This window comes from Ovis aries, chromosome 22 (genome assembly GCF_016772045.2).
Source record: "Ovis aries strain OAR_USU_Benz2616 breed Rambouillet chromosome 22, ARS-UI_Ramb_v3.0, whole genome shotgun sequence".
Lineage (NCBI taxonomy): Eukaryota > Metazoa > Chordata > Mammalia > Artiodactyla > Bovidae > Ovis > Ovis aries.
In genome coordinates this window covers 18613820-18637191 of record NC_056075.1, presented here as the reverse complement: position 1 = coordinate 18637191, position 23372 = coordinate 18613820, and the positions used below count along the sequence as shown (strand labels likewise).

At 44.2% G+C, this 23372-nt stretch overlaps 2 protein-coding genes across 9 annotated transcripts in view; one reads left to right on the top strand and one right to left on the bottom strand.

Annotated features, from left to right (window-relative positions):
• The first annotated feature begins 407 nt into the window (after positions 1 to 407).
• Positions 408 to 13087, top strand: MORN4 (MORN repeat containing 4). Of its 7 annotated transcripts, none has more exons than XM_004020085.5 (7): positions 408 to 529; positions 2869 to 3000; positions 7765 to 7803; positions 8030 to 8122; positions 10937 to 11051; positions 11458 to 11567; positions 11794 to 13087. In XM_004020085.5, exons 4-7 carry the CDS (start codon positions 8056 to 8058, stop codon positions 11940 to 11942), a joined length of 441 nt encoding a protein of 146 aa, XP_004020134.1. In that variant the 5' UTR covers positions 408 to 529; positions 2869 to 3000; positions 7765 to 7803; positions 8030 to 8055; the 3' UTR covers positions 11943 to 13087. The 7 variants fall into 7 exon arrangements, with proteins under 7 accessions (XP_004020134.1, XP_011958103.1, XP_011958106.1 ...); XM_012102713.4 differs by having other exon boundaries at positions 408 to 561; XM_012102716.4 differs by lacking the exon at positions 2869 to 3000.
• Positions 9994 to 23372, bottom strand: part of HOGA1 (4-hydroxy-2-oxoglutarate aldolase 1) — a 26822-nt gene continuing 13443 nt past the window's right edge. The window contains exons 6-9 of one of the 2 annotated variants that reach the window (XR_003586623.3): positions 22057 to 22190; positions 15051 to 15326; positions 10739 to 11106; positions 9994 to 10182 (exon numbers count right to left, since the gene is read on the bottom strand). Coding sequence is in view for 1 of the 2 variants with exons in the window: in XM_004020082.6 (XP_004020131.3) it covers positions 15177 to 15326; positions 22057 to 22190 (284 nt within the window). In the remaining variant the exon portion in view is untranslated. Of the gene's footprint in view, positions 10183 to 10738; positions 11107 to 14905; positions 15327 to 22056; positions 22191 to 23372 lie in introns of those variants that run through there. The other variant, XM_004020082.6, reaches the window with a different exon arrangement.

The following is a 23372-nucleotide window of genomic DNA, read 5'->3' as shown; positions in this document are numbered from 1 at the left end:
GCAGTTGTCCTGTCTTGCTCTTTACAATTTACAAAGTCGCAATCTCAAAAGTCAGTTTGGGGTTCCTGTCCTTTAGCTCCTCATGGGTGCCTTTGACAACTGCGGAGATCTGAGCAGGATAGGAGACGCTGGTGTAGGTGGTCATTGCTACTTCTGACTCAGGTTTGGTTTGGTTTGGTTTGGTTTGGCTAGTTAGCTAGGCTACCCCTGGTAGGTGAGTTCTGAGTTCTCCCGGCTGCTGAGACGTGACTATAGTTCAGCCCCACCCCTCTTTCGGGTATTGAGCGCAGGGAGCCTGAGACACTGCCCCGCACAAAGATGGCGCAGAGCCCGGGACTGGCCCAATGGGGAGTGGCGTTGCTACCGGTTGCCTAGGTAACAGCCAATGGACTGCGGGAATTGTTCCCAGTGTGGCTACCCAGGATGGCGGCGTCAAGTGGGGCAGGCACTGGAGGTAGCCGCGGAGAGGCAGGTGGCAAGGACGAGCTGGGCGGAACGGAGGTCCGGGCCGGTGCAGCCCGGCGTCGGGGTGAGACGATCATCCTTGAAGCCCCGGCCCAGGTTGACTGGCAGCACGGGTGGGAGGGGGCCGGGAGAGTGTGATCGGGCAAAAGGGACTGGGGAGCCCAGCCCGAAATGACAGGGGCTGAGGAGCGCGGCTCCATCGGCGGGGAGGTGGGGGGGTGGCACCCGCGGGAGTCCCAAAACCCAGGCTTCCGTCTCTGCTGCGGGGTCTGAGGCCCGAGGGGAACCCATGGCGCCCGGAATGGTGAGAGGGGTGGGTGGGGGCTTTGTGAAGAGCGGATGGCAGACCTGTGTGAGCGGAAGACCCCGCCCGCGTGGAAGAGCTGACCCCGGGTGGAGGGAAGGAGCTGTGCTGAAAGGCTAGGACCGGTGGGAGAAGAAATGCGGAGGTCGACGAGAAGAGTTGCCTTCTTGCGGTCTAGGGCTTTGTTTGCTCAGGGTTCGCCAGTCACACTTTGGTGGAGAGGCGTCCCGCATACACTCAGTGAGTCTTGGGAAAGGGGATGCTTAAATTAGCTGATGGTGGCATTCCTACGTCTAGCATCTCCAAACTGCTTAGGTACCAGCGGAAGTCACTCGACTATATTAGAACCCAGCCCAGGCATTTTACTTTCTCATGGACTAGAATAGTATCCTGGCAGTCCCCATCGCCCCAAGGCCTCTGGTTTTTTGTTTTGATCTTCTTTCTGGCGTCAGGATTTTCTTTCCACTTTCTCCAATCTTAACTGTCTCACAGTCTTCCTAAATAAGACCTTTATCTAATAGTGATACATTTGTTTATTTTTCCTGTGGAAGGAAGAATTGTTAAAGTGAAAGAGATTTACAGACTTAAAAGAGAAAATTATTTTAAGTTCACTTAAAATACTTTAAAAAGAACATTTGACTTTTTGTTCTAGGTCTCTTACAAGCCTGATCTTTGTTCATCAAAGCCTTCATTTTCTTCTTTTTGGAATTCTAAAAGCCTAAGAACTGCTTTCCTTACAGCTCAAAGAACTTTGACAAGACTGTCATACCCTGGGGAGGGTGGCTTTAGGGGAACCATGTGATGCTTATTAATATATGTGGATAGTTCAAGTGGATGCCTCAAAAAATATTCTTAAACTGAAAATCTGCTTTCTTTTAGTTTTTTTTTTTTCAATCCTCTGGATTTGGATATATGTTAATTACTGTGGATCCATAAATATTTTTGATCAGTTTGATTTCTGAAATTTTATAAAAAGACAAATGAAATGGAAACAAAAGTTTTCATCCCTGTCTTCTAGTTCTATTTGGAAATGTTTGGGGCAGGAGAAAATAAAGATAGTGAGGATATAGTGTATTGTGTAGACTAACAGTGTGTTGGTTTATGGGGTAAAAATAGTCATTTTCTTTTAGGTAAATGTTTGGTTTGATCCTTTGCAACCTATCTATCAAGAGAGAAAGGGTGGGCATCTGTTAAGAAGGATGACTTATCTTGACTTTCTGGCTAGATTCCACATATGTATCTGAAGCCTAAACTCCTAGGCCATCTGTTCTCTTTAAAAATATTTTTTGAATAGCTGATACAAATACTGATTTGCATCCTTTATTAAAGTATTGGGTTTTATTTTTAGTCTATATTAGCACTGGCTATACTTCATTAAACTAGATTTGTCTCAATAACTATGATTACTGATAAAGTTCCTTTTTGGGTCAGTAGCTCTACAGCTATTAATTAGCATGGCTAATTACAGAAGTCATAAATGAAAACCCTGACACTCAGGCAGTGACAATATCAATTATTTGGACACATGTAGAAGTTTCTATTCGAGTGTGTTCAACCATGGCCTGAGAGGAATGGAGTGTACATCTGGTTCCTTTAATTAGCACTTCTGATTGTGTTCTTGGGAACTGACATCATTTTGACAAGCAACTATTGAAGTTTGCTCTATCACCCTAAAACAAAAAGGAATGAGAATTTGTAGTACCTGCAGACATACTACATTAAAAACAAATGGAAAAGGACAGTGGCAGGGTTAGGTTGAGAGATGATGTTTCAGTTACAATTGCTGTATAACAAATTACCCCAAAATTAGCTGCTTAAAACCTGCCATATGATGCTCACAGATCCTGTGAGTCAGGAATTCGGAGAGGGCATCATGGCAATGACCTCACTCTGTTCCATGATACCTCAGCTGAGATGCAGGTTCAATAGCTGGGAGCTGGAATCATTCTGAAAGCTCCTTTACTCACTCCTGGTGCCTAGGCTAGGGTGGTTCAGAGATGAGGACTGCTGACTGAAAGCACCAGCGCATGTGACCTATGTAGCCCAGCCTCTGAGCATGGTAGCCTCAGGATAATCAAACTACTCCTGTGATGTCTCAGGTCTCAGAGCTCAAGTGTACCAGTGAGCAAGATGGACACTGCATCACCTTTTATGATCTAACCTCAGAACACATCATCACTTCCATCACCTTCTATTGGTTGAAGCAATCACAAGCCTGGCCAGATTCATAGGTGAGTTAGACACAAGTTTTTGATGGGACAGTGGCAAGGTCAAATTGTAAAAGAACGTGTAAGACAGGAAATATGGTCGCAAATATCTTCGGAAAATGCAGTCCATTCTATTTGGTAATGAGAAGCTAATCTTTCATTTCTTTGGCTTCTTTGAAATGTTTAGGATATATTGCCCCAAAGCTAACAACATACTGAAAGAGTGGCTAGGTTTACAATTGGAAGGGCTGGCTAGTACTTGGTCCCTAGATAATCCTCAAGTTTTAGAAAAGCATTATTCCCTTTCAGGTTCCTTCTACTGGTGGGATGCCACTGTTTGGAAATTTCATACAAGAAAAAGTAAACATGCAAGAGACTGAGCTGCTGTGTCCTCAGTCTGATTCCTCAACGTGCACTCCTTCCAAAACTTTGAAGACAAATTAGCTGCTTCTTAACATTTGAAGGGAATGTCCTTAACATCATCTTCCTGTGGAAATAATGATTTTGTGTTTATGTATCAGAACAGTTGTTTAGTTTCAATATTTAGTAGAAGATGTAACCATTCATATTCTGATTTGTTTTGAAGGAATGAAATAGTACCATACCATTTATACCATAGCTGACACTTTTCGTTCTCAGATGTAATTATTTCTGGGAAGAGCCAATGGTAGCCTCTAGCTGTCAGCATGTCTGTCTGTACTGGAAAGAGTTTTCCTCTTTAGTTTTGATGGCAAACTGCCTCTCTTCCTCTCATTAATGTTGTATTTGCCATGGAGTCATGTTGACCTCTACCCCAGGCATACTCTGGTGCTGGGTTGATTATAAGAAGCTTGTGAGCCTGAAATTAGATGCTGACCTTGTGGAACGTTGATGCGACAGAGATGGTATACCAGATGCCAGCATCACCTCACTGAGAAATAGACCCTAGAGGTATTGAGGGCATTAAGACAAGAAAATGATCCTTGTCTTGGGATGTCTTCTACTATTTAAGGGACCCTGGATATGGAGCTCCTGAGTAACTGGAAAATTGAGAAAAATCCCTGGTGAATCTATGGGATGACTCTGCAGTGAAGTGAAAGTCACTCAGTCATGTCCAGCTCTTTGCTACCCCGTGGACTATGGCCCACCAGGCGCCTCTGTCCATGGGATTCTCCAGGCAAGAATACTGGAGTGGATTGCTATGCCCTCCTCCAGGGGATCTTCCCAACCCAGGGATCAAACCCGGGTCTCCTGCATCACAGGCAGATTTTTTATGGTCTGAGCTACCTAGGAACCCTCTAAACATCACCTAAAGAATTTCCACAAAGCTGGCCTTCATTATAGAGGTAGAAATTAATATCCCTATGTATTTGGGTGAGAGCACAGGGCTTCTGCTCTGTTCAGGCCAGGCTGTCTTCACATCAGATCACTTACGAGCTTTTAACATCTGTATCAAAACCATTATGACATAGGCCAAAATTAGAATATCCCATAAGGCACTGATAAAGAATAGATGAGTGGCTTTAATTTACTCTTCTTCTACTCAGTACTTACCTCATCAGTCAAAATTGTTGATTTTTTTTCCAAAATGTTATTTGAATTTGTAAGGAAACCCCAAAGATTCTGAATAGCCAAAGTAATCTTAAGAAAGACAACAAAGCTGAAACTATCATGCTTCCTGATTTCAAACTGTACTACAAAGCTAGAGTGATCAAAATAGTACGTACAGGCACAAAAACAGGCACACAGATATAGAATAGAGAGCAGAGAAATGAACCCACACGTATATGGCAACTAGTCTACCACAAAAGAGGCAAGAATATACAATGGAGAAAAGATAGCCTCTTCAGTAAATTGTGTTGGGAATACTGGGCAGCTACCTGCAAAGGAATCAAATTGGACTACTCTCACACCATGTACGAATGAACAAACCCTCAAGATGGAGTGAAGACTTAAATTTAAGTTGTGACACCACAAAACTCCTAGAAGAAAAGATAGGCAGCATGGTCTTTGACATCAGTCTTAGCAATAATTTTTGGATATGTTTCCTCAGGCAAGAGAAACAAAAGCAAAAAGTAACAAATGGGACTTAAACTAAAAAGCTTTTGCACAGTGAAGGAACCCTATCAACAAAATGAAAAGGCCACCTACTAAATAGGAGAAGATATTTGCAAACAATGTATTTGATGAAAAAATACAAAATATACAAAGAACTCATAAATCTCAGTATCAAAAAAGCAAACAACCTGATTAAAAATGAGCAGAGAGCCTAAATAGATATTTTTCCAAAAAAGATGTACAGGTGGCCAACATCACTAACCATCAGGGAAAATGCAAATCAAAACCACAATGAGAAGACTTGCCTGGTGGCCCAGTGGTGAAGAATCTGCCTGCCAGTGCTGGGGACATGGGTTTGATCCCTGGTCCAGGAGGAGTCCACATGTTGAGGGGCATCTAAGCCCATGGGCCACAACTCCTGAAGCCCACACACTCTAGAGCCTGCGCTCTGCAACAAGAGAAGCCACTGCCATGAGCAGTCTGTGCACCGCAACCAGAGAATAGCCCCAGCTAGCTGCAACCAGAGAAAGCCTGTGCACAGCAATTAAGACCCAGTACTGCCATAAATAAACAAATAATTAAAAAAAAATTTTTGAAAACCCACAGTGAGCTATTACTTCACACCTGTTAGAATGACTGTTATCAAAAAGACAACAAATTATAGGTGTTGGCAAGGATGTGAGAAAAGGGAAACCTTGGGTACTATTGATGGGAGTGTAAATTGGTACAGCCACTATGGAAAAAACAGTATGGTAGTTCCTCAAAAAATTAAAAACAGAGTTACCATATGATCCAGTACTACCACTCCTGGGTATTTATCTGAAGAAAAAGAAAACACTAATTAGAAAAGATATGCACCCCTATGTTCATTGCAACATTGTTTACAATAGCCAAAATATGGACACAATCTAAGTGCCCATCAATAGATGAATGGGTAAAGAAGATGTACATGTTAATGTATATGTATATATCTGGTAGAATACTACTCAGCCATAATAAAGAATGAAATCTTGCCATTTGTGACGATATGGATGGACCTAGAGGGCATTATGCTAAAATGAAATACGTCAGATAAAAACAAATGCCATGTGATTTCACTTATACATGGTATTTACAAAACAAAAATAGATGCATGAACATAACAAACCAGAAACAGTTACAGAGAACAAGCAAGATAGTTGCCAGAGGAGAGGGCATAAGAAGAGAACGAGAAAGAAAGAGAAATAGGGATTGTATGTTAAAAAACATGTCAAATCATTCTGTTTATCTCTGTTTATATTTAATTATGTTTTGAGTATCTTATGTTTTGAGTATCTTCTTATAGAATATCCTTGAAGATAAACATTCTTTTACCACTCATATGAAGCTATACCTAGCCAGTCTCCAAATGTTATCGGTTGTTTCCATTTATCCTGTGCCATATCTAATGATCATTCCTGCTCCCATTACCCTGGGCTTTCCTTGTGGCTCAACTGGGAAAGAATCCTCCTGCAATGCGGGAGACCTGGGTTTGATACCTGGGTTGGAAAGAACCTCTGGAGAAGAGAACAGCTACCCACTCCAGTATTCTGGCCTGGAGAATTCCATGGACTGTATAGTCTATAAGGTCACAAAGAGTCAGACACGACTGAGCGACTTTCACTTTCACTTTACCCTATTATCTCCCTAGTTCAGGCCTTAGGAGCTCAAACCTGGGTGTATCAGTTAGCTTTTGCTGGATGTGTTATTACACACCGTCCTCAAATTATAGTGGATAAAACAACAACCATTCCTTTAGTCTGTGATTCTGTGGGTGTGTAATTCAGGGCTGAGCTCAGGAGAGCAGCTCTTCCGGTCCTGCCTGAGCTCACCCAGGCATCTGCAGTCTTCAAGTCAGATAACCCACCCAGATCCAATGGGCAGAGAAATAAATAACCTGCCTCTTAGTGGAGGATCTGCCATGTCATGTTGCAAAGGCATGGATGGAGGGAGAATATGTCAAGTGCATTTTTACAGTTGACTAAACGATCTTGTAGCTTTTCTGGCTGTAGGCCTTTGCTGTTCCAACCCATCCTGCTTCCTTCTGCCACATTCATTTTCCTTAGACTCTGCTTTCTTAGTTTGTGTTGTAACCCCCAGAGGTTTCTTCTTTTCCCCTACCTTATCAGTCATCAACCCTTCTGCCTAGTTTCCAAAGGTCTCATTAAGCTGGCCTGACCCTAAAAGCAGAGACATGGTACGGGGGGAAAGAACTGGTGGCAGTCGGGGAGGCATGAGCACCATCATCGTCATTGCTCACTAAACTAGTTCTTAACCTCTTTGGGTTTCTGTTTTCTCCAAATGGTTCTTCCTCCAAAATGAGAGGGTTTGGATTCTTTTCAGATTTAAGATTCAGGCTGGGTGTACATAAATGAATTTACTTCCCATTACTCTGTAAATAAACCTTCAAGACCTGGCTTCTTATTTCCAGCTGCACATGTCACGTTTATGTTGCTCTTGGTGCTTTCATCCCTGTGTTTTTTCAGTCTGGAATTGCCCTTTGCATTCTTCACTGCTTGTTTTAAATCCTGCCCATCCCTTGTCTTTGTAATCTCTGCCATCCAGTTTGACATTTAATTATATTATCTCTCGTATTACTCAGTGTTTCAATTGTTACTTTTACCAACTAGACTACAAACTTGTCAAAGGACAAGACTATATTTTATGCATTGACTAAGCACATAGTAGGTATCAAGCAAATGCTTAAAGGTTAATCCTAAATTTCCATCCTAGGTCTTAGAAGATTAGAACTGGCTGAAACTTTTGAGACAAGTAAGAGGATAAGACTGTTTGGGCAGAGGTGGTGGTGGTGGTGGTGGTGGTGGTGGTGGTGGTGGTGGTGGTGGTGGTGGTTGGGGGTGGGGATTTTTGTTAAATGTACTCAAGGTAGTTCATGCTTACCAGGCTGGTAGCCTTTAGAAGGTATCTATAAAATTGCTCTCCAGGCCTTTCCTCCAGCCATCCTATGACACTGGCTCTCCTCTGTTGTTTCTTGCAGATTTCATCCTGTTGTGAGCTGTCACCATGACCCTGACAAAAGGTTCCTTCACTTACTCCAGTGGAGAGGAGTATCGTGGCGAGTGGAAGGAGGGTGAGAGAGGACCCATGGGGGACATCCAGTGATGAACCCTTCATTTGGCTGAAGGAGAAATACATGAGGACATATAAGCAAGCTTTATGAGACTTCATTTCTATATCCAGGATTTAATCCAAATATTGCCTTTCCTTTATTCAATTTTAGGATTATAAATAAAGGAATTGGAAAATGCTACTACTATGCCAACCTCCAAAAATAAGTTAAATGTTCCCACTTCTAAATTTTAAGTGTTTTAGCACTCGTTTATTTTTTATTTTTTGCCATGCCTCATGGCTTGCAGAATCTTAGTTCCCTGACCAGGAATGGAACCTGGGCCCTCAGCAGTGAAAGCGCTGGATCCTAAGCACTGGACGACCAGGGAACCACCCTCCCACCCCCAAGCACTCTTTTTCTCCTTTCACGGTATTATTTGGGAATTGTTTTTATAACTGCTAATGTACTCAGCAAAACAAAATGAATGATTTTTAGTGCCTGTAAATTAGAAAGTGTAAATTCATTGCAATGACTTGCTTCTAGGGAATCTTAAGAAGTTAAGGAGGAAATTAGGGCAGACACTTAAGAGAAGATGACATCCATGGCCTTGAGTTTCCTGTGACAGCTCATTACACTTGAAAGTATCTATTCACAGGCATGGCAGAATTCCTCAGAGCCTGGGACTGTACAGGAAGCAGGTTAATAATGTTCAGCTTGGAAACAGTCTGGCCACTTAAAAGTCTCATGGGTCCAATCCTAGCAAGCCAGGAACTGCCCTGAGGAGACTAGACTCTTTATAGTTGTGCCAACGAAGAGCAGTTCACACCATTTCCAGACACCTCACTTTTTTCCTGGTAGATCCCTACAGCTGATGAATTCTTGAGATTTGAGAGGAGAAATTGTGCATATGGGACGTGACCTTACCTCCATACGTCCCAGCCTTTTCTCCTGCCTCCCAAACTGCTCTCGCCTTCAAGGTGACCTTTTCGAGGAGAGTCTTCCTGAGGCTCTGCCGGGCAGTCTCTATCCACCAAAAGAGCTGCCTGGTACCCTGAAAGGCATTGCTGCTTCTCTAGCATCTTACTCTGCTCTCTGGCCAGTCCAGTGGGTAAGCACAGCCCTGCTGATGGAGCAAAGCTCAACCAGTCTTGCCAGTCAGGTTGTTAGGTTTGCCGCGCAGCTTCATAGTCTCAGAGGGTACTTCAATTTTTTCTTAGACTGGCAAAGTAGTTAAGTGTCAAGGGCTCCCGAGTCAAGGTGCTGACTGCGTTTGCTGTCTAGCTCTGCCTCTTAGTTGGTCTGTGATCTTGAGTACCTTTTTTTTAGCTTCCCCTTGCCTTGATTTCTGCATCTGTTAATGGGAACAATAGGGGTTTTCCCTGGCAGTCCAGTCGTAGAGACTCCGCACTTCCATTGCAGGGGATGTGGGTTTGGTCCCTGGTCAGGGAGCTAAGATCCCATATGCCGCATGTTGTGGCAAAAAAAAAAAAGTGGAAATAATATTGTTATTTGTTTTTAATAAATAGTATTTAAGTATTTATTTAAAAATTTATAAATAAAAATAAATAGTATTTAAGTATTAAGTATTAAATACTATTATATTAAATAATAGTATTTAAGAAATAGTATTGTGCCTACCTCCTAAGGTTGTTGTAATGATCAAATTAGATGATAAATACAAAGTGTTTGAAAGAGTCCCTGGCACATAGTGAAGGCTCTGTAAACATTAGCTATTGTGATTTTTATTAAAAAAATTTTTTTTTAGCTATTGTGATTTTTAAGTGCTCGCTTACCTTCATACTTAGATCTGCTCCAAATCTGATGGCTGTTGCTGGCCAAAATCTTGGCTGTCTCTGCCCACCCAATCCAAATTAAAAAATGTGGAGACAGAGTTTGGAGGAAATAGAAAGGTGGCTTTAATTCTCAGCAGGCAGAGAGGGAAACACAGTAGGCTCATGCCTCAAGAGCTGTGCCCCCTCTGCTTCGTGAGGAGTCTGTGGGCTTACAGAAGATGAGGGCTTGCAGTCAGGGGTCTGTGATGAGGAGCGAAGGTGTAAGAATCTTGTATTCTTCCTCTTGCACTGTTTCAAAAACAGTCATAGGCTGGCATCAGTATCCCAGTAATTGAGTCTGGCCGTCCTGTGGCCCTGCCCCTTCTTTCTGATATGTAAAAAGAGAAAAACTACAAGAGGTGGTTTGCAGAGAGAGTGCTATAAGGTAAGCACCAGATACAGGATGTAAGTAGCACAGAGTCAAGGGCTTCCCAGGTGGTGCTCATGATAAAGAACCTGCCTGCCAGTGCAGGAGACATGAGAGACGTGTGGGTTCAATCCTCTGGAGGAGGGCATGGCAACCCACTCCAGTGTTCTTGCCTGGAGAATCCCATGGACAGAGGAGCCTGGCGGGCTATGGTCCATAGGGTCACAAAGAGTTGGACGCGACTGAGGTGACTTAGCCCGCATGCATGCAGAGGATAATAGGTGCAAAATGTAGCTCATGCAGAGTTCGGGGGCAGAAAAGCAATTTCAGTTACAGACGACAGATTAGGAAAAGTTAAAGTAAAAACTGGGAGTGTTCAGGCCTGTTCACTGTTCTCTTTATCTTCTTTGATCTCAGGAAAGGGAAAGAAAAACTCACTGCTCTTTTTTCCTTTTCACTGCAACGATCCTTGGAGCCAAGTTATTACTCTGGGCAATGGTTCTCTGCCCTGCTAATGTCACTGTTTCTCTTCTTTCCTTTGTGGGTGGGGTGATGCAAGGCAAAGGACGTTAGACAGTGACAGAGGACCCTGAAGCTGCCCCATCCCAACCTGACACCCGTCTTCTCTTTGCTCAGGCCGCAGACATGGTTTTGGTCAACTGATGTTTGCAGATGGTGGCACCTACCTGGGCCATTTTGAGAATGGGCTCTTTAATGGCTTCGGGGTACTGACCTTCTCAGATGGCTCAAGGTGGGTACCTGGTCATTCTTTTCCCAACCTTAGACGAGGGAAGGGAAGCTCTGATCTAAAAATGATAGGGAGAAACACCTGGTCAAATCTGAGCTTGTCCCTGACTCTCTGAAAACAGGCAAGGAGTAGCATTCGTTCTTTTACTGGTTACTTTATAAATACTTCTAAACTTTGAGATGGCAAGGAGGTCAGTGACCTCTCAGCCCACCACTGTGCTCTTTGGTTGTTTCCTCGGGATGAGAGCCTCAGATCATTTGGGCTCTCTGACTCCTCTCTGCTGGGTAAGATGGGGTGAGCGGGGTGGGGGGAGCTCTGGAAGAGTGGAATCAGCTTTGCTCCTTAGCGTTTGGTGTTGGTAGCTGCCTGACTCAGTTATCCTGAAGGCTGACATCTCGCGTTTCCCCAGGTATGAGGGGGAGTTTGCCCAGGGCAAGTTCAACGGCGTCGGAGTCTTCATTCGACATGACAACATGACCTTTGAGGGAGAATTTAAAAACGGCAGAGTGGATGGTTTGGGTAAGTTGCCAACCAGCAGGACAGGTGACTAAGGCGAGTGTAAATGGGTGGCAGGACACCTTTGCAGCTTTAATCCTTCTGTGGACACCCAGCAATACAGAGTGCTGTGTTCCTGGACTGAGCACCCAAGAGCTGCAAATTTTCTCTCCTTGGCTCCAACGTAGCAAGCTGGCCTCCGAGCCACAAATGCCACTGTCACACCCTTATTTTCTCTGTCCCCCCAAAGGCCTGCTGACTTTCCCTGATGGTTCTCATGGAATACCCCGCAATGAAGGTCTGTTCGAGAACAACAAGCTTTTGCGGCGTGAGAAGTGCTCGGCGGTGGTCCAGCGGGCCCAGAGCGCCTCCAAGTCAGCCCGGAGCCTCACTGCCTGACGGGGGCTGTGCCTGGCTGACAGCAACGCCCGCCACCCGCTCAGGGTGGACAGATGAACCCAACGTGAGAGGAGGCGAAAATGACCGTGGAGCAGAAGCCCCGGGAGGGGCCTGTCACCCGCCAGGCAGGGCTCTGGCCACTGCAGCAGCGGCCGCTCAGCGTGTCCTTCCCCTCTCTTACTCATTGGTACTTCTGTCCCTAACACCGGAGACCACCCGGGGCAGACTGGCTGCTGCCTTTCTCCTTCATTTTCTGCCAAGTGATGCAGAATCTCTTCCTTCTGCCTCTATTTGGTGCAGGTGATCCCAGCCCCAGATGAGGGCCAAGTGCTCAGTGCTCTGTGAGAAATGAGGAAAACAATAGGGGTGGGCTTGACAGTATAGCGGTCCCATGAAAGTCAAGGCCAGAGCTTTTCTGTATGTTGCCCTGCATTCCTGGTTGACATCACGGCCCCAGGCCTCCCGCTTTGTCTGACCAGCCTGGTCCTGTGTCTGCTTGTTGCCCCTGTGAAGCGTTCAGTGAAGTGCTGTCTTCTTCTCCCTTGACCTTACAAGCTGTCTTCCTACCCTAAGTTCCAGCAGGTAATCTGTGCCCCTCTCTCCTTCCTTAGACATGGGAAAGGATCCTTTTAGTCAGAAAGAAATCGATGTAAACAGTCATCTTATAGCTTGTAAATATTACTTACTCCAAGTCAAGGGCAGACATCTCTGGGTCACATCAGGCCTTGTCATGGAGTGAACTGAATCCTCCAGGATAGCTTGGGCTGACACAGCTCCTCCTCAGTGGACCAGTAGGTCAGACCCACCTCAACCCCTTGGGGTTCAGGTAGAATCTGACCCATCTTGGGAAGGCAGTGAACTCAAAGAGCATTTGGTCACTGTAACTCTTCCACCATGAGCCTTGGCCATCAGGCCTAGGGATCAGATCTGGATTGATTGGACTCCTGCACAATTCATCACAGAGGCCTCCAGTTACCCTGGGATCCCCAAATGCCCCACCCCATCCCCAGCCCCTTATCCTCACACTGAATGTCTCCTCAACAGCAGATTGTGGTGGAAGTGATAGTTGTGTGCCTCTATTTATTCTCTGCGTTATAGTGTGGAAACAAATGCTTATGAGGAATAAACAAGTCGCCAGAACTACCTATACTTGGTTTTCCTGACTCTTGCTCTACATCTGTATGGATATTGGCCCATTTGCTATTTCTAAAAGTTAGTCATAGATGAGGCTTGGAAACTGAGGGTTGCACACTTTACTATGAAATATCATCTAACTCTGCAAGGTAGGTACATGCAGAATTTTTTAAAAAGAACGCAAACAAACAACAGCAGACAGGCTGAGGTTGCCCTAACTAGTGAGTGGCAGAGCTGGGTAGGATTTGTATCTGGGACTTTTTGGCTCCAAAGCACTTTCCCCACAGTACTCATCTTGAACGTCAGGGTGCCCAAGTCCTGAGACAGGTTATCATCCCACCTGCTGGTTATCTCCGGCAGCTCTTTGCACAATCACCTGCCACGCTAACCCTTTCACATGCACAATCTTGTAAGTCCTGAGAGGAAGGTACCATTATTATCCTGCTATCACCGATGAGGTTCAGGGTATTTACATAGTTTTCCAGGATCTTGCTGACACTAAGGCATCTCCAGATCCAAGAACTTAAGCCCAGTCAGTTTAAGCTCAAAGGCTGAGCTCTTCACCAGTACACCAGCCTGCCTCCCTAGCCCTACCTTTTTGCCCCATTCCTGAACCTGATTCTCCTCAGCCCAGATCCTCTAGAAGTCAACTGTGAGAAGAGCCCAGATGCTAAGCCCCAAGCTTCTAAGTGTCAGCCAGATGCCCAGTTTCTGTTGAAGATTGATACCTTTTATATTCTGTCCTCTAGTCCTTGCCCTAAACAATGATTTGTTTACCTTTCTTTTTAACCAGAGTAGTTTTTTTAAAAGTTCATCTCAGGTTTCCTGCTGCTAGTCAGATTATCACTGAATAAGGTTAAACATTTTAGAGAAAAGTGAAAGTGAAGTCGCGTGCCTGACTCTTTGTGACCCCATGAACTGTAGCCCACCAGGTTTCTCCATCCATGGGATTTTCCAGGAAAAAGTACTGGAGTGGGTTGCCATGTCCTTCTCCATAAAAGCAGCCTTTTAAATTAATATGCTAGGTGTTTGTAAATATCTCACTTGAAATGTTTTGCCTCTTACCTCTCCCATGGAAAACTTCATCAAGCTTTTTCCCTAGGGCACCACTAATCGAGTGCTTATGTTTGTGCAGTATTCTTAAAGCCTCTCTCAGAGCTGGGAAAAAGCAGACCTTGGGAGCTAAATTGCCTCTAGAAAGGTCTTTATATCTGAGCAGGAAACCTAAGATCTGTTTAACACTGGAGTGTCAGTCTGTAGGTAGTCATGCCAGTCTAACTTATTAAACTTTATTGCAGTAACAAAGTAACTGTGCTTAATAATAAAAGCAGAGTGTGTATAGGCAAGAAGACGGTCTTTTCTCAGGTCAAGCCCCCTTTCTTACTGTTTCAGACCTGGGTTGGCTCGCATAGCATTCTAGAATGTAACATTTATCCACCAGGTGTCATTATTTACCAGTTCTGGTTAAGTCACTGGGCTGCCTCACTTGATGGTTGGAATCAAGGCTAGAGACAATATGTGATGAATCAGAATAGATTTAGGAAAGGACTACAGTGTAGCTTGGGGGACTTTGAAGGACCAGTGACAGCTTTCTGATCAGATTTTCCAACCTACCGCTTCTCCTGGAAGGAGTCAGAACTAAGGCTCTCAGAATTACCCCAGCTTCCTGCTGCACTGTGCTGGACACAGGATTGTACCCTCAAGCCTCAGCAGTCTTCCTTCCATTAAAACAGGGCCATTCTATGCCGAACTCCCCGCTCCCCACGCCCCACACACACCCTTCCCGTCTGACTCCTGGTTCACGGATTTCAGGGGACAGAAAAGCACAGTAGAGAGATAAGTAAGTCATGTTCCTTCCTACATTGAAGGTCTCTAAAGACCCAGACTTCAGGATACAGATAACCAGAGATCAGAGATCATGGGGCTGGGAGAACAGGAAATGAGCATGCCTGGTAGTGCCTGCAGAAAGTCTACCTGGAGGGCTGAAGTAAGAAGAGGCGCCTCGAACCCTGAGCCCTCTTCTCCCCCACGCTTTCTTCAGGCAGCCACCCCCCGGCAGGAGGCTGAGGTGGGCGTGGTCCGGCAGTCCCCGGCCGGCGCTCAGAGCCACCCGTTGCTGGCGAAGTCCAGGCGCAGCGCCTCCTCCTGGGCGGGGCTCAGCTCCTGCAGTGGGGAGCGGCAGGGACCTCCGTAGTAGCCAAACCAGTCCATGGTCTTCTTCAGCCCTGGGATCCCGAAGCGCTGGGTCACCTAAGGAGCAGCACCTGTTAGAAGAGACTGGGGAGTCCCCTTCTCTCTCTCTCTCACACACACACACACTTATAGACCCCAGGCATGTCACTTTCAGAAGGTTAGGGTTCCCACCCTCCTTCCCTAGTAAAGTAACTCTGCCGAATCTATGACACCCACGGTAGACTGGGAATCCAGAAGGCAGGTGGGTAGGAGAGAACACAGGCCAAAATCTAGAATGAAGGAAGGCGCTTCCTTTGGTTTTAGAGAAAGTCACCCCACTGGGGAGGAGAGCAGCGTTCCGTCCTCACGCTGAGAAGGGAGAAGGCAGCAGTCCTGTGGGTCTGGGGGCTAGAGCATCTCTGGTCTACAGCCCAGTTCCCCGGCACATGACCTGGGCGCACGGGTTGCGGGAAATCAGCACGGTCCAGACCTCTACTGTCCCCACAGCAGGGTCCTCCCATCCACCAGTAATTCTTCCCTGATCCCTGATTCCAAATGCTCTCACAGGGAAAACAATACATTGGTTGTCCAAAGAATAACCTTGTATCATTCACTTATCTCTGAGCAAGTTCAGTTGCCTAAAAAAGGAGGAGTCTGGACAACATGATCTCTAAACTTTTCCATTGTAATGGGAGACCTAATTTAAAATCAGGCATCTCGTTTCTTTGCTTCTAGCATAGCAACTGGTTGTTTCAGGCTGATCAGAAGTGTCAGATTGGTCTTTGATTACTTAAAAAGAAGTAATTATTACTTAATAAGGTTTCACTTTGAAGGAAGTAAAACCATAGAAATATGGGTTTCATGAAGGGTAAAAATAGAAAAAAGGTTGTTTGGGGTAAAAAAAAATTGGGAACCACTGATGAATGACTGACATTTAATAACTATTCACCACTAGAGGTCAGCAGACTTTAGCAAGCTTCCTCCCAGGCCTGGTTCCAGCCATAATGTTCTAATAACCTGGGCATTTGGTCAGTGTGTGTGCTCAGTTGCTCAGTCCTGTCTGACTCTTTTGGACCCTATGGACTGTAGCCCACCAGGCTCCTCTGTCCATGGGGTTCTCCAGGCAAGAATACTAAGTGGATTGCCATTTCCTCCACCAGGGGATCTTCCCGACCCAAGGATCAAACCTGCGTCTCCTGCATCTCTGGCATTGGCTAGAGAATTCTTTACCACTGAGCTACTTGGGAAGGCCCAATAACCTGGGCATTTCACCCAAAACCTGAGTAGGGTGGGAAAGACGATGGATACAAGAAGTACCTAGAAGAAAACCTTCTTCCACCGTGGGTGTCTGAAGATCTCTGATTTGTCTCTCTTTAGACCCTGAGAAAGGGTGGAATGGTTTGGAGGTAAAAACTATGGAAAGTCCTAAATATAGCCAGGGCAAGAGGTTGGCTGGGTGGGAGGGCAGAGGAAGCACATTGTGTTCAAGCAGGGCAGGGCAATAAGGTGACATCAAGCTGCTCTTGGGGTGGCTGAGCCTACAGCCCAGGCAGCAGAAAGGTGTTCCAGGCATTCCTGAGTGTGTGCCCAGAGCTGGCACAGGATGGGGCACAAAGTGAAGGGTAAGACAAGATGGCATGCCTAGGGCAGCAAGCATCCTCTCTTCCCAAGGGGCAGCCCGAGCTGCTTCGTCTGTAAAATTAGGAGATAAAGAAAGCTACCCCACATCACAAGAACTGGATGAGAAAAATACCACTAGTATAAGCAACAAGGTTCTACTCTGTAGCACAGGGAATTATATTTAATATCTTGTGATTAAACCATAATAGAAAGGAATATGAAAAGAATATATGTGTGTGTATAACTGAATCACTTTGCTATATAGCCATAATTAACAATGTAATTCAACCATGCTTGGATAAAAAATAAATTTAAAAGATTCTACTATTAGCCCAGACCCCAAAGGGCCTGGAAGCTCCTCCTCTTCCTGTCTGGTGGTATGTAGGCTCTGGGACTTTCTCACAGGAAGGGGAGTGGGAGAGCAGAGGTCCTGCGGTAGTGGAATGTTGGTATGTATAGTACAGCCTGGGGTCGGATGGGGCTCAGCTTAAAGGGCCTTATTCCTGCAGTTATTACAACCCATCTATAGGGCATCCTATGCCAGGAGAGTTTCACAGCGAGGGAAACTCAAGCTTGCCTCCTCAGCTGTCCTTTCCCTACATCTGAATTAATCTGTCCCTTTGAGGTAAAGATATAAACTGTGAGGGACATCTAGAGCCCGCCCACCACTTTATCTGCCTCATAGGCAAAACTTGACGGAGCACCAAAATACTCAGTCATGAGACAAATATTTAATGCAATATTTTTAAAAAAGTAAAAATCAATGCAAAAAAAGTCCATGATGAGCAAAGAGTCAAAGTTTTAAATAAAGGCAAGATTAACAGAACTGTGCCCAGAATCTTGTAGCCTGAGTCCATTAATTACATGTGCCCCCATACATGTTTTGCATATTTTTAATGGTAACTTTTTTGTCTAGAAGTAGATGTAGGGAAAAAAGTTGGTTTGATGTGTTTGCTTCCATTCAAGCCAGAGAAGTAAAATTCTAGTAAGTTATGTTTTTGATATTAAATGGAAAAAGTGTTGCAAATGTTAATGTACCTACTTTAAAAATTTTCAGTGTTTTTTTGCCAACTACTCTAATATCCTGGGAGGGAAAAATCACCATTTAGAAAACTACCTGAGGAACTTCCCTGCTGGTCCAGTGACTAGGAGTCTGGTCTCCTAATACAGGGAGCCTGGATTTGAGCCCTGGTCAGGGAACTGGATCCCCATGCCACAACTAAGAGTTTGCATGCTGCAGCTAAGATTTGGTACAGCCAAATAAATAAATAAAAGAAAACTGCTTAGAGCTTTCACTTCCAGGAAGATGGAATAGGTGTACTTTTCTTTATTCCCCTCAAAAAGCAGAACTAAAAAAATAAAAATAAAAAACCCAGGACATTATATAAAAACCAACACAAAAGTCTGAAAGGCAGAGAGAAGGAAGACTGACTAGCGACCTCGGGACCCAAGAAACAGCACAGTGCCAAGCTCCTCGGCCCAGACTTGGAGCCAAAGGAGCAGGGACCCTGGAATGCCAGGAAGCAGAGACAAGAAAAGCCCCACAAAGGCCTGTTCCCTCTGGTCGAAGACAAGGAAGGGGCAGCTGAGCAAGATGGAGAACTTGTGAACAGTAATCTCTCTGCTCTAGCCAGACCCTGCAGAAGGGTCAGAACTTTGACCACTGCCCACCCTTAAGGAGGCCACCCTGTCAAACACACTAGAGATATCAGAGGAGGCCACATGGGGAGCAGTAAGGAGGCACGTCTATCCCTTCCAGCCAGTGAGGTATCAGCAGAGGCCTAGTATGGAGTTATTATTATATTTAAACTCCCAAAAAAGAAACCTCCAGGCCCAGATGGTTTCACTGAAGAATTCTTTAAAATGTTCAAAGATACAACATCAATTTTCATAATCTCTTCCAGAAAACAGAAGAGAAGGGAACATTTCCCAATCAATTAATTAAGCTATTTTTATCCCGATACCAAAATCAGACAAAGACAGTACAGAAGAAAAGAAGCAAAGAAAGACAGACTATATACCAATATCTCTCATGAATATAGAGAGGAAAAATCCTTGAAAAAGTATTAGCAAATGAAATTCAGCAATATATAAAAAGAGTTATACATCATATGCCAGTGGAGCTTATTCCACCGGGATACAAGTCTGGTTCAGTACTTAAAAATTATTAATGTCACTCACCATATTAATAAGCTAAAGAGGAAATAAAACACATGATCATATGAATCAATAAAGAAAAAAATTTGACAAAAATTCAACACCCATTTATGATTTTTTGAAACTTTCTGAACGCTGGAATAGAGGGAGAACTTCCTCAGCTTGATAAAGAGCATCTATAGAAACCTACCTACCAATGTGCTTAACAGTGAAAGACTGAGTGCTTTTCCTTAAGATCAGAAACAAGTCAAGACACTACTCTTGTTCATCTTAGTGCAGGAAATTCTAGCCAGTGCACTAAGGCAAGAAAGGAAATAAAAGGCATGTAGATCAGAAAGGAAGAGATTAAAACATGCCCATTTATAGATGACATGATTGTCTATGTCGAAAAATCCCAAGGAATTTAGAAAAAAAATCTCTTAGAACTCATAAGTGAGTTTAGCAAAGTCATATATAAGTGAGATAAACAAGCAAAAATCAGTTGGTTCCTATACATACTAGCAATGAATATTTTATAGTGAAATTAAAAATACAATATCATTTACAATCACTCAAAAATATGAGCCACTTAGGTGTAAATCTCTCAAAACTTGTAGAGAACTTGTGCGCCAAAAGCTATAAAATGCTGACGAAACAAATCAAAGAAGGTTTACATAAATGGAGACCTATCCTATTCAAGGATTTGAAGACAACAAAGCAAAAATGTCAGTCGTTCCCAAATTGGTGTACAAGTTTAAGACAATTCCTACCAAAATCCTAGCAAAAGTATTTATAGATATAGATAGTATTTTTCTAAAATGTATATGGCAAGACAAAAGATTTAGATTAGTTAAAACAATTTTGGGGAAGAAAAGAACATAGTAGGAAGAGTTGGTCTAGCTGATTTCAAGATTTATTATACACCTACAATAATCAAGTCCGTGTGATACTGCAGAGGGATAGATCAATGGAGAGAATAGAGAGTCCAGAAATAGACCCACACAAATACACCCAGCTGATTTTTGACAAAGGTGCAAAAGTAATTCAATAAAGGAAAGATCATCTTTTCAACAGATGGTGCTGGAGCAAGTGGATATCTACAGGCCAAAAAAGAAAAAAAAAAAAAATGAACCTTGATCTAAGTCTCATACGTTTTACAAAAATTAACTCAAAATGGGTCACAGGCTTGTAAAACATAAAACTTTTAGGAAAAAGAAAAGAAAAACTTCACAATCTTGTGCTAAGCAAAGATTCTTAGACTTGCATCAAAAGCATAAACATAAAAGTAAATATTGATAATTAGACTTCCTTAAAATTGAAAAACTTTTGCTCTGCAAAAGATCTGTTAAGAGGATGAGAAGATAAACTACAGACTGGGAGAAATATTTGCAGACAACATTTTTGACAAAGGATTAGTATCTAGAAGGTATAAAGAACTTCTAAAACTCAACAGTGGAAAGAAAAATCCAGTTGGAAACTGGGTAAGAGACAAAAATAGACATTTCATATAAATGGCAAATAAATACATTATAAGAGTTTCAATAGCATTAGCCATCAGAAAACTGTAAATTAAAGCCACAATGAGATGTCACAACATGCCTATCAGAATGAAAAAAAAAAGCCACAACACCAAATGCTGTTGAGGATACAGAGTAACTGGGTCACTCATACATTTACACTGATGTAAATACAAAATTGGAGAAGGAAATGACAGTCCACTCCAGTATTCTTTCCTGTGAAATCCCACAGACATAGGAGCCTGGCAGGCTGCAGTCCATAGCGTCACAAAAGAGTTGGACACAACTAACAACAACAAAAATACAAAATGGTACACTTACTCTGGAAAAAAGTTGGTCAGTTTCTTAAAACGCTAAGCATGCAAACATTATACAACCCACCAGTTCTGTATTTATCCCAGAAAAAATGAGAACTTATACTAAAATCTGTTCATGGATGTTCACAGCAGCTTTTAATAGCCCCAAACTGGGAACAACGAGCTATCCTTCAACAGGTAAATGGTTAAACAAAGCTGTTTCTGGACACATTCAATAATAAAAAAGAACTGATACATGTGTTTGAATGAATCTCCAGAAAATTATGCTGAGTGGAAAAAAAAAGCAAATTTCAAAAGGTTCTAGATGATCTTATTCCATTTATATAACTGTCTTGAACTGATAAAATTACAGAAATGAACATATTTGTGGCTGCCAGGGGAGAGATCCTTATGGTAATGGAAATATTCTATATCTTGACTATATGTTAGTCAAAATCCTGGTTGTGATATTGTGCTATAGTTTTGTAAGATGTTACCATTGGGGTAAACAGGGTAATGGGTAGATGGAATCTCCATGTATTGTTTCTTATCATGTGAATCCACAGTGATACTAGAGTAAAAAGTTTAATTTAAAGTATAAATGAAAACATGTCTCCAGGGACACATGTTTTTCTTTTTGCCTCAGACTCCAGTATGGCTCAGCACAGCATTGCCTGCCCTTGACCAGCGTTCCACCTTGCCTCTTCTCCTTGATTTGCCCGACACAGACTTGGGGTACACGGTCTGACTGCAGAGTGGATTATTTGAAGACAGGACTCTCCTGGGAAAGCTGGGCTCTGAATACCTCCAGGCTTCTCATGCCTTTATTAATCTGTCGTTCCATTTTTCAGGATCTGGCCCCTTATAAAGCTGACATAAAGGCCCATGGTTCCCTCTCTCTAGGCAGTGTATCTCTAAGTACGGTTCCAGGATTCCCTATGTCACAGTCACCTAGGACGTTTGTCTCAGTGACTATTCCTGGGTCTAAAGGAGTAGAATTTTAACCAGCTCCCTGAATGAATTCTAATGCACACTTAAGTTTGAGAACCAACGGGGCTCGACTTTTTCTGAAGTCAAGATTTCCTGAGGAGGCACAAAGAGTTTCCCACACTGGGATGTTTTCTAAAAAGCCTTTCTGAAAGAGGAGAGAACAAGGAGGGACCCCTGTGCCAGCACTGGCTCCTGTTCCAACAAGGACACAGACCACCCCCACGCTGGGCCCAAGGGCTGGGAGCTCACCGCAGTGTTTGGCTCAATGAGGCGGTGCTGCAGTTTCTGGGCATCTTCCCATTGCCCTGTGAGGCAGAGTCTCTCCAGCTGGCACACCTGAGCCCCCAGGACATTGGCCAGGGCACACACGCCCCCCACAGCTCCTGCCACAGGGTAAAAGGCAGAATATCAGCTAGAGCCTCTTCTCGAAGAGAATTCTAAATCTTGGTCCCCAGCACCTCTTCATTCTGGGGAGTCAGGCTGCGGATTTTTAGGCCACCAGTGAGCCACATCTGAGACACGGTCTGTGAGTTTACGGAGTACAGATTTCCGGAGAGAACCTTGCCAGCATATTCAAAATAGAATCCCACAGGCTGAGGGGCAAGGAACAGAGCCTAAAGGCTGACTCAAGGACGGTTCCTTTCCCTCATCCCCCTCTCCCCCACGGTAAAGTCCCACCTGCCAGTTGGCACCTCCACACTCCTGCAATTGCCCCCTGACTCATCAGCCCTGGGAGGGGATGGCATGGATGGGAAGCCTCTGCTCTATGGAAACTGTATTCCCCCCAGTGAATTCAGCCTGGGACAGTCGTGGGGGAGGAGAATGAGCCCTAGGCTTAGTCAGGAGGCCCAGCGTCTCCTCCCATTGGCTGTGTGAACTTGGACAAGTCACCTAACACTCGCTGGTCCTCTTTGCTCTCCTCTGGGCAATGGAAACAGGCTGGCTGTGATCTCGGAAGTTCTGCCACTTCTGCCAGCCTGTTTAGTGTGATTGCAAAGCTAGTTAGGAGTGACTCAAAGCAGAGTGGCCTCAAGACTGGAGAGAGAGGGGGCATTTCTCATGAGTGAATATAACTGCTGTTTATCAAAAACCTACTGTGTCAAGGGCTATGACAGACACAGGGCCAATGCTCTCTAATCCTCACATCTCTCTGCTTTGCCGAGTAAGAACTCAGGCCCAGAGAGGTCATTTACCTTGCCCGGTGGTAGTCAGTGAATAAATGGCAGAGCTCAGATTCCAGCTTAGATCTCCAGTGCTATTTCCACCTACCACACTCAGGAAGGAAGCATAAATGGGTCTCCCCTAACCCTCCCCTTTAGAGACTGTGACAGGGCAGAGGAGAGTTATGCAGAACATATACCACAAGCCAAAATCTGCAGAGACCAGAGAGAACATGAAGCAGCATTGTCCCCTGCATCACTGGAAAAGTAACTCAAATCTCAAATCACTGGGGCTTTAGCTAATGGGAGCAGGTGCTTCCCTCCCCTCCGGGGCCCAAATCCAGCCTGAACTCAGGGACCTTGACCCCAAGCAGACAAGAGCACTTGGTCTAAACGATAACATTC

Excerpts from the sequence above, each read along its gene's own strand:
- MORN4 (XM_012102718.4), top strand. The coding sequence starts at position 8,056 with ATGACCCTGACAAAAGGTTCCTTCACTTACTCCAGTGGAGAGGAGTAT. Across the intron at positions 11,052-11,457 it reads ACCTTCTCAGATGGCTCAAG|GTATGAGGGGGAGTTTGCCC; the intron begins GTGGGTACCTGG and ends GCGTTTCCCCAG. Across the intron at positions 11,568-11,793 it reads CGGCAGAGTGGATGGTTTGG|GCCTGCTGACTTTCCCTGAT; the intron begins GTAAGTTGCCAA and ends GTCCCCCCAAAG.